At 37.5% G+C, this 11,203-nt stretch overlaps 1 protein-coding gene across 1 annotated transcript in view; it reads left to right on the forward strand.

Annotated features, from left to right (window-relative positions):
• Positions 1–11,203, forward strand: part of FAM171B (family with sequence similarity 171 member B) — a 62,467-nt gene that overhangs the window by 43,940 nt on the left and 7,324 nt on the right. Inside the window, exons 5-6 of the mRNA XM_007113892.4 lie at positions 6,340–6,510; positions 9,735–9,851. Coding sequence (XP_007113954.1) covers positions 6,340–6,510; positions 9,735–9,851 — 288 coding nt within the window. The remainder of the gene's footprint in view (positions 1–6,339; positions 6,511–9,734; positions 9,852–11,203) is intronic.

Here is an 11,203-nt window from a genome sequence, read left to right on the forward strand (position 1 = left end):
ATTCTATTTTTAGTTTTTTAAGGAACCTCCATACTGTTCTCCATAGTGGCTGTATCAATTTACATCCCAACTAACAGTGCAAGAGGGTTACTTTTTCTCCACACCCTCTCCAGCATTTATCATTTGTAGATTTTTTGATGATGGGCATTCTGACCGGTGTGAGCTGAAACTTCACTGTAGTTTTGATTTGCATTTCTCTCATGATTAGTGATGTTGAGCATCCTTTCATGTGTTTGTTGGCAATCTGTATATCTTCTTTGGAGAAATGTCTATTTAGGTCTTCTGCCCATTTTTGGATTGGGTTGTTTGTTTTTTTGATATTGAGATGCCTGGGCCACTTGTAAATTTGGGGGATTAATCCTTTGTCAGTTGCTTCATTTGCAAATATTTTCTCCCATTCTGAGGGTTGCCTTTTCGTCTTGTTTATGGTTTCCTTTCCTGTGCAAAAGCTTTAAAGTTTCATTAAGTCCCATTTTTGTTTTTATTCCCATTTCTCTAGGAGGTGGGTCAAAAAGGATCTTGCTGTGATTTATGTCATAGAGTGTTCTGCCTATGTTACCTCTAAGAGTTTGATAGTGTCTGGCCTTATATTTAGGTCTTTAACCCATTTTTAGTTTATTTTTGTGTATGGTGTTAGGGAGTGTTCTAATTTCATTCTTTTACATGTAGCTGTCCAGTTTTCCCAGCACCAGTTACTAAGGAGGCTATCTTTTCTCCACTGTATATTCTTGCCTCCTTTATCAGAGATAAGGTGACCATATGTGCGTGGGTTTATCTCTGGGCTTTGTAGCCTGTTCCATTGATCTATATTTCTGTTTTTGTGCCAGTACCATACTGTCCTGATTACTGTAGCTGTGTAGTATAGTCAGAAGTCAGGGAGCCTGAATCCTCCACCTCCGATATTCTTTCTCAAGATTGCTTTGGCTCTTTGGGATCTTTTGTGTTTCCATACAAATTGTGAAATTTTTTGTTCTAGTTCTGTGAAAAATGCCATTCGTAGTTTGATAGGGATTGCATTGAATCTATAGATTGCTTTGGGTAGTATAGTCATTTTCACAATGTTGATTCTTCCAATCCAAGAACATGGTATATTTCTCCACCTATTTGTATCATCTTTAATTTCTTTCATCAGTGTCTTATAGTTTTCTGCATACAAGTTTTTTGTCTCCTTAGGTAGGTTTATTCCTAGATATTTTATTCTTTTTGTTGCAATGGTAAATGGGAGTGTTTTCTTAATTTCACTCTCAGATTTTTCATCATTAGTGTATAAGAATGCCAGAGATTTCTGTGCATTAATTTTGTATCCTGCTACTTTGCCAAATTCATTGATTAGCTCTAGTAGTTTTCTGGTAGCATCCTTAGGATTCTCTATGTATAATATCATGTCATCTGCAAATAGTGACAGCTTTACTTCTTCTTTTCCTATTTGGATTCCTTTTATTTCTTTTTCTTCTCTGATTGCTGTGGCTAGTACTTCCAAAACTATGTTGAATAAGAGTGGTGAGAGTGGGCAACCTTGTCTTGTTCCTGATCTTAGTGGAAATGGTTTCAGTTTTTCACCATTGAGAACAATGCTGGCTGTGGGTTTGTCATATATGGCCTTTATTATGTTGAGGAAAGTTCCCTCTATGCCTACTTTCTGCAGGGTTTTTATCATAAATGGGTGTTGAATTTTGTCAAAAGCTTTCTCTGCATCTATTGAGATGATCATATAGTTGTTCTTCTTCAGTTTGTTATATGGTGTATCAAGTTGTTTGATTTGTGTATATTGAAGAATCCTTGCATTCCTGGGATAAACCCCACTTGATCATGGTGTATGATCCTTTTAATGTGCTGTTGGATTCTGTTTGCTAGTATTTTGTTGAGGATTTTTGCATCTATGTTCATCAGTGATATTGGCCTGTAGTTTTCTTTCTTTGTGACGTCTTTGTCTGGTTTTGGTATCAGGGTGATGGTGGCCTCGTAGAATGAGTTTGGGAGTGTTCCTCCCTCTGCTATATTTTGGAAGAGTTTGAGAAGGATAGGTGTTAGCTCTTCTCTAAATGTTTGATAGAATTTGCCTGTGAAGCCATCTGGTCCTGGGCTTTTGTCTGTTGGAAGATTTTTAATCACAGTCTCAATTTCAGTGCTTGTGATTGGCCGGTTTATATTTTCTATTTCTTCCTGTTTCAGTCTCAGAAGGTTGTGCTTTCCTAAGAATTTGTCCATTCCTTCCAGGTTGTCCATTTTATCGGCATACAGTTGCTTGTAGTAATCTCTCATGGTCCTTTGTATTTCTGCAGTGTCAATTGTTATTTCTCCTTTTTAATTGCTAATTCTATTGATTTGAGTCTTCTCCCTTTTTTTCTTGATGAGTCTGACTAATGATTTATCAGTTTTGTTTTTCTTCTCAAAGAACCAGCTTTTAGTTTTATTGACCTTTGCTATTGTTTCCTTCATTTCTTTTTCATTTATTTCTGATCTGATCTTTATGACTTCTTTCCTTCTGCTAACTGTGGAGTTTTTTTGTTCTTCTTTCTCTAATTGCTTTAGGTGTAAGGTTAGGTTATTTATTTGAAATGTTTACGGTTTCATGAGGTGGGATTGTATTGCTATAAACTTCCCTCTTAGAACTGCTTTTGCTCCATCCCATAGGTTTTGTGTCGTCATGTTTTCATTGTCATTTGTTTCTAGGTATTTTTTGATTTCCTCTTTGACTTCTCCAGAGATCTCTTGGTTATTTAATAACGTATTGTTTAGCCTCCATGTGTTTATGTGTTTTACAGATTTTTTTCCTGTAATTGATATCTAGTCTCATAGCGTTGTGGTCAGAAAAGATACTTGATACGATTTCAATTTTCTTAAATTTACCAAGGCTTGATTTGTGACCCAAGATATGATCTACCCTGGAGAATGTCCAATGAGCACTTGAGAAGAAAGGGTATTCTGTTGTTTTTGGATGGAATGTCCTATAAATATCAATTAATATATCATTTAAAGCTTGTGTTTCCTCATTTATTTTCATTTTGGATGATCTGTCCATTGGTGAAAGTGGGGTGTTAAAGTCCCCTACTATGATTGTGTTACTGTCGATTTCCCCTTTTATGGCTGTTAGTATTTGCCTTATGTATTGAGGTGCTCCTATGTTGGGTGCATAAATATTTACAATTGTTATATCTTCTTCATGGATCGATCCCTTGATCATTATATAGATGTTAAAAAAAAAAACCCAAAACAATTAAGAAAACCCTTGTGTGTTATTTGTTGTTTTTCCGTTGCTGCTTTTAATATTTTTTCTTTGTATTAATTTTTTGATAGTTTGATTAATATGTCTCTTGGTGCATTTCTCCTTGGATTTATTCTGTATGGGACTCTGTGCTTCCTGGACTTGATTGACTATTTCCTTTCTATATTAGGGAAGTTTTCAACTATCATCTCTTCAAATATTTTCTCAGTCCCTTTCTTTTTCTCTTCTTCTTCTGGGACCCCTGTAATTCGAATATTCGTGCATTTAATGTTGTCCCAGAGGTCTCTCTATTGATTCCTTCTAGAGAATTTTTAATTTCATTTATTGTGTTGTTCATCATTGTTTCTTTGCTCTGTAGTTCTCCTAGTTCCTTGTTAAACGTTTCTTGTATTTTCTCCATTCTACTTCCAAGATTTTGGATCATCTTTACTATCATTACTCTGAATTCTTTTTCAGGTAGACTGCCTATTTCCTCTTCATTTGTTTGGTCTGGTGGGTTTTTACCTTGCTCCTTCATCTGCTGCCTATTTCTCTGTCTTCGCATTTTGCTTAACTTACTGTGTTACTCTGTTTGGGGTCTCCTTTTCACACGCTGCAGGTTTGTAGTTCCCATTGTTTTTGGTGTCTGCCCCCCGTGGTAAGGTTGGTTCAGTGGGCTATGTAGGCTTCCTGGTGAGGGGACTGGTGCCTGTGTTCTGGTGGATGAGGCTGGATCTCGTCTTTCTGGTGGGCAGGACCGCATCCGGTGGTGTGTTTTGGGGTGTCTGTGACCTTTTTATGATTTTAGGCAGCTTCTGTGCTAATGGGTGGGGTTGTGTTCCTGTCTGGCTAGTTGTTTGGCATGGGGAGTCCAGCACTGGAGCTTGCTGGTCGTTGAGTGGAGCTGGGTCTTAGCGTTAAGACGGAGATCTCTGTGAGAGCGCTGGCTGATTGATATTATGTGGGGCCGGGCCAGGAGGTCTCTGGTGGACCACTGTCCTGAGCTCGGCTCTCCCACCTCAGAGGCTCAGACCTGACACCCAGCCACAGCACCAAGACCCTGTCAGCCACACGACCAGATATGTGGGCAGTTTCTTGCTTTTGGGAAGTCTGAGGTCTTCTGCCAGCATTCAGTAGGTGTTCTGTAGGAGTTGTTCCACATGTAGATGTATTTTTGATGTATTTGTGGGGAGGAAGGTGATCTCCATGTCTTAACTCCTCTGCCATCTTGAACGTCCCCTGGCAATTATTTTTTTTAAACTTCTATTTATTCCACTGTTTTTAAAATCACCTCAGACAATATGTAATTTTTATGGTTTCCCTTGAGTCAAATTTTTGGTCCATGTCGTCTGGGGAGTAGTCAGAAATTAGAGTAATAAGCATATAGATGTTAGATAGGTTTTTGCTTTTTTTTTTCCTAACTTGCTGTAGCTGATGCTGTTGATGCCCCAGCCAGATGACCCTGTCTTCTGTTACAAGCCTATGTTTCCTACTGCACACATCTGTGACTCTGCCTAAGGGCATTCCCTGGTCCAGGATGCAGACTTGGCCCTCACAAGGGGCAAGCTCTCAACCAGTGACAGATAAAGAGCACATAATGCATACACACCTGTTCATTAACACATCCTGTGTTGGCTTCCTTCTTCTGTGTTACTCCTCCATTCCCTCAGTGGTGGGTGCTTCCTCCATATTGTTATTTCAGGGTTTGCTTCTTGAGGAAGCCAATCTAAGATACCTGCCAGAGTTTTCCAGTTGTAAGTTACAGGATGCTCAAAATAAAAACATCATAAGAATGGTACCAATATATACACTATTGCAAGTGAAGCTCATGGTGCACTGGAGAGTTTTTATGAACAACACTCATTAGATTCAGTGGGAAGGAGTCATAATGTGCTCTGCCCTTCAGCATTCCTCTGCCACCTGCTTTTGAGATTATTCATTAAACATTTCAATTGTCCTGAGAATGCTGCTAACATTTTCAAAGTTCTAGAGCTGTGCTGACAATTGGGAATGTTCTGCTCTGCCCAGTCTGGTAGCTGCTGAGCCATATGTAGCTGTTGAGATCTTGACACATAACCAGTGCACTGAGAAACTATATTGCTCATTTCATTTAAATTTAAATTGCTGCATGCTGCTTCTGGCTACTCTACTGGATTGTACAGTTCTAGACTTCTACAAGTCTGAAAATTCTTTGTGGAAGTTTCCTCCTCATTGTCTTTCAGACTCTTTTTTCTTTCTTCTTTGAGTTGGCTTTATCCCAAATGGTGGGATGCTAATTTCATCAGTTTCAGCTACATTCACTATGTGAGGCCACCGACTGTATAGAACTGAGGGGTGGAGTTAAGAAAGCCAACTGGCTTTACAAATTGTTTGATATAAGAGATTATAATTACTTACAGATTACATAGTACTTTTTACAGTGCATTACTGACCAGTGCAACTAGTCTACAGAATATGTATGGCATTACTTTGCTTACCTTATGGTTAGAGTTTCAGGAAGTTTACAAAGGTTAATTCTCTTAAATGTAAGAGAAAATTTCCAATAAGCCAGTGGTTGCCCTGTCTGATAACTGAAGACATATACCAGATTCGGTGGCAGCGATAATAAGGATTCCTTTCCATTGCCTCCAAGGCGCTATGCTATTTCCATCTGTCTGTGACCTCCAGTCTTCATTCTTTCTTACACATGCTAAGATCACTTCTGATTTGGGAGCTTTGTGCTGGTTTCTTCTGCCTGGAAGGCTCTTCTCTGAGGTCTCTGCATGGATGGCACCTTCTCATTTGGCCACTGCTCAAATGTCTCCCCCTCAGAGAGGCAGCCTTCCTGTTGGTTTTGTAGGTTTTTAAAAACATTGAATTAGATTCCAGTGACCTTAAATCAGAGGACTCAGAGAGAATTTGATCTTTAGGCTCATACTGATTTGTCAATATTACATAAGTATAGCATTTATTTATGATATATTTTATAGTTTAAAAATCCTTAAGTAGAATCCAGTATCTATTTGATATTAAAATGGATAACCCTAGGTGAAATAGAGGAACTAGATATTTTAGGCCCACATTAGTCTGTTGTTAAGACACAACTACAGTTTGTGTTTTACATATGATTTTAACGAACTGTCCTCTGTTTCTAGGTTTTGAAGGCAATGAACTGACTCCTCTTGCTGCAATATGTGTGAAAATATATTCTGGAGGTAAAGAATTAAAGGTGGATGGCTCTATTCAAATTTCTCTCCCACTTCTACGTACAAATGGTATAAGTGCAGGGGATCACATACCTGCCTGGACATTTGATATGAACACAGGTATGTGAGCTAGGCGAAAAGGTTCTGAATATTTTAGAAATATGTTTCTATATTTTTATTAAAAATTTTCAGCTTTATTAAGGTATAATTGATAAATAAAATTTCTATACTTTATATACAATATTAAATTTTAATATGCCTTATTTAAAACATTAAAATATTTATATTTGAATGTTTTATCTTTAATGCAGTACTAAATCAGTAATATTATAATTTTAAGCACTTTGTTAATGACCAAAAGTGGCCCTACTTTGATTAATATAATACAATTGCGGGGAAAAGGATATCACTGCTACATTTTAAGATAGCATTGTTTACTCACATTCCCATGTTTTAATATTTTGAGCAGAAATAAAATTTTAAAAATTATTTCTGCTCTTATGGGTTTATTTTTGTTTTGATAGGCAATATGAAGTTATATCTAAAAGCTTGGCTAAAGCAATTCATAAATGTATGCTAATTTCATGAAAATAACACTGTGTTTTATATGTATGTGTGTGTATATATGTATGTGTATTATATATAGAGAGAGAGAGAGAGAGAAAAGGAGAGAGAGAGTAGAGAGATTATTTTCCAAAAAAAGTCTTTCATAGCAATTTTGTTCCCTGAGTTTAGCCTCCTAAATAGCAGCTGGATGCACTTTTTTTCCCTTCTGCTTCTCTTGGTTTTCTTGTGTTTCCATGTAAATAAGGTGGGAATCTTTACCAAAAAACAAAAACAAGAAAAGATGATCAGTCCAAAACTGGGTCCAGGGATAGAACTGTCTTGGGTTAAGTCATGATACACAGCCTAGACAGTTTTGCAGGACTTGATTTCTCTCTCATCTGTTTCCTGTGTTAATACCTTTCTGGAATAGGATTTCCCTTCTGAGTGTCAAGAAGGCTGTAGGTGCTCTCACTTTATACCACCCAGGTTAAAGTCCAACGGAAAGAGAAATTCTTTTCCTAGTAGCTATTACATAAGCCCTTGGATTCACTGCATTTGTAGAATGGGGTTTGCATGCCCATCTTGGAACCAATCTTTGTGGCCCGCAAATAGATTGCACAAATTTATTTAGGCTTAAGTCATGTGTTGGAACTGGGATTGGAGCCCTAAACTAGTCATGTGGACTGAGAATAGGGAGTGGTAGATCCTCAAAGGAGATTTGGAATGAGGTTTCACTGTAACTGGAAGGGTAGGTAGTGAGGCACAAACACACACATGTTCACTATAAAAGATAAAAACGCACAAACACACACATGTTCACTATAGAAGATAAAAACATGGATATATTATTGTTTAAGAAAGACTAGAAACTATATAAGTAACAATGGTAGTTGTAAGGGACAAACTCTTCTTCTCTCAACTCTATTCTACAATCAAAACTTCACTTCTGGTCACCAAATGTGAGGGTGTTTTTTCTGTACCAAGCAGGACTCTTAACACGAGCTAATAAGTGTCCTAAAATTTCATTCAATTTAGACACTCTCTACCTGGAATTAGTGTCAGATCCTACAGGTTAAGGGCTCGGTCCTACAGCCCCCAACTCAAGAGGCCAGTTGCAAGTCCAGCTTGTCACCCATGCTTCTGCCCAGCTGGCTATAAATTGGAGGTTCACATGACCCTCTCCTCGAGTTTGATAACTTGCTAGACCAGCTCACAGGAAAGACAGTTTACTAACTAGATTATCAGTTTGTTATAGAAGGGTACAACTTGGTAATAGCCAGATGGAGGAGATGCATAGGGCAACGTATGGGAGAGAGGGCCTGGAGTTTCAGTGCTCTCTCCTCTGGGTACTTCACCCTCCCAGCACCTCCATGTGTTCACCAACTCTGCTCTCTAAACCCTGGAGTTCAGGGATTTTTATGGAGGCCTTATTATGTAGGCATGCTTGATTAAATCATTGAACACTGGTGATTGAGTTCGAGCTCCAGCCCCTCTTCCTCCTCTACAGGGGTGTGTGGGGGTGGGGATGAAAGGTCCAACCCTCTGGCTCCCCTGGCAACCAGCCTCCTATCCACAGGGACTTTCCAAAATTCACCTCATTAACATAAACTCAGGTGTCATTGAAAGCAGCTTGTTATGAACAACAAAAGACACTCTCCACCTTTTTGGGCCTTATCACATAGGAAATTCCGAGGTTTTAGGAGCTCTGTGCCAGGACTGGGGATTAAGACCACATATATATTTCTTATTATAAATCACAATGTCACAGTGGTATACTACTGTTAAATATTGGATTAAGAGCTCTAAGACCTGGATCCTGGATTCTGGTCCATTTACCAGCAGTGTGATTTTGAACAAATCACTTAATTTATTCTGGCCTCAATTTCCTAATTTGTTGAATGAGAGAATTGTTTTAAGATAATTTGTTGAATGAGAGAATTGTTTTAAGACACTTTAAAGAAGAATATCTGCTTCGAGTTCTGCTTTCTGATTGTTTCTCCTGAGAAAGGCCTTTGTCTCTAATGTACCTTCCAGTGGCAGAATTTTTGAATTTGTCACATATGTAATGCTTAGTTTTAATGTGACTATTTAAAAAGCAGTAGGTTGACTTATTCTGATAATTTCAAGTTTGTCTACCTTATTAAAAACACTGTTTTACATGTTATAGATATACATCATTACAAGGAATCAATAAACCAAATACAACTATACACCAAATTTATAAAGAGCTTTGTTATGCTGGACTTCATAAAAGATACTGGCTTTACTGAATGCTTTTTTCTGTGGATAACATTTAATTGAATCCGAATAGCATTTTTTAAAAAGTTTAAAAATTGAGTTCTAAAAGAGCTATGCCAGCAGTACTAGAACAAAACAGTATTTAATAAATAATAAGGCCATAAAACATAGACTATAAGTGTTTAATCAGAATCCCAGAATAGGTAACAGCCACCTGTTGATAAATTTGGATTTAATTACTCACATTCTTATTAAGACATATTAATATGCACAATGTAGACATTATTTGGAGTCATGATTTCCCTAAATAGATCTATATCCTTAGTTTATTAGTATTGATTTTATTTCCTTTAGTCATAACAAATCAAATTATTCTATTTAATATAATATGTACTGTATTTTGATGTAATATATATTATCCCATAATATATTGCCACAGTTTTCATAATCTTTGAAAAAGTCCTGCAAAGTATTCTACACATGACTATCAGCAAACTCCTGTCAGCATTAAAGATATATAAACTAATCGATTAGTATTTTTTACTTGCCTTCCTTTTTAGGTGCTTGGGTAAATCATGGCCGGGGAATGGTCAAGGAATATAACAATCATTTAATTTGGACATACGAGGCACCTCATTTGGGCTACTGGATAGCAGCTCCACTTCCAGGAACTAGAGGTATGGTAAAAATGAAACAGTAAATTTTAAGAAGTCCAAATAGGCATGCTGAAATTGATATTAGGAGATTCCTATTTTATTCTGAGCATTGCCACTTACTGTATGACACTGGAAAAAGCTTTTAGTCTCTTGATCTCAGCTTTATTTTTTCCATGTGTATCAGGAAATATTAAATTCCATGAACTCTAAGGTCCTTTATAGCTGTAATATCTGATGAATCTGAAGTATGACGTGTATTCAAATCAAGAATTTCCTTAGTTTACTTTTTATGAATAAATTCTACCCAGATCAGTTAGAGTTTTAATTCTACCCAGATCAGTTAGAGTTTTTGGTTGCAAAAAACAGGAATAGATCTTAGATAATTTAAAAAATGTGTTAGGATATAGGGAGTTTGCAGGATCCTAGGGAAAGCTGAAAAAGCAGATTGTAAAAGGCAGGAATCCTAGAGGGCCCAGTTAGCAGACCTACTTGACTGTCTTTGGAAGACTGCTGCTTCATAACAGCTGATACTAACCCTTTGCAGTCCTTTCCTCACACTGTTCCTGATCTTTCTAGGGATGTGGAATTTAGATGGGCCCAGACTTAGGTCATGAGCATTCTCCTTGGTGGGGCTGTTGAATAATAGTGTCCCCAAACTGTTTCTGAGATAAGACAAGTGATAGCTCAAATGGAGATTGGCCTGACATATGAACAGTATAGGTGGACAAAAACCAAGAGCTGTCTGCTAGGAATGGCCTATTCATATTGTAGGAGAAATAAGTATTTCATTTTTCCTAGATTTAGCATGGTATCAAATTATCTATTTACTTTGTACTTAAACACAACTCAAGATGTAGGATTTCTATCTCAAAATACTCAAACATTGCATGTTTCATCCATTAAGTCATCTTAAAAAAAACAACCTACTGTAGTGTAGACTGGTTGCATCATGGACCTGCTACCACTTTCTAGGGCATCTGGGTGTTCGCTGGTATAAATTCTTGGCTTTCCCTGCTGCCAGCTCTGCTAAGTCAACTTTCCAGCAGTCAGCATCTTGTTGCTCTTGTCTCTTATCTCAGTCTGCTTTAACCTATGGGTTTTTGTCTATTTATAAAAACAAAACATCTACAAACAATAAATGCTGGAGAGGGTGTGGAGAAAAGGGAACCCTCTTGCACTGTTGGTGGGAAAGTAAATTGATACAGCCACTATGGAGAACAGTATGGAGCTTACTTAAAAAACTAAAAATAGAACTACCATATGACCCAGCAATACCACTACTGGGCATATACCCTGAGAAAACCATAATTCAAAAAGAGTCATGTACCACAATGTTCATTGCAGCACTATTTACAATAGCCAGGACATGGAAG

This window comes from Physeter macrocephalus, chromosome 2, assembly GCF_002837175.3.
Source record: "Physeter macrocephalus isolate SW-GA chromosome 2, ASM283717v5, whole genome shotgun sequence".
Lineage (NCBI taxonomy): Eukaryota > Metazoa > Chordata > Mammalia > Artiodactyla > Physeteridae > Physeter > Physeter macrocephalus.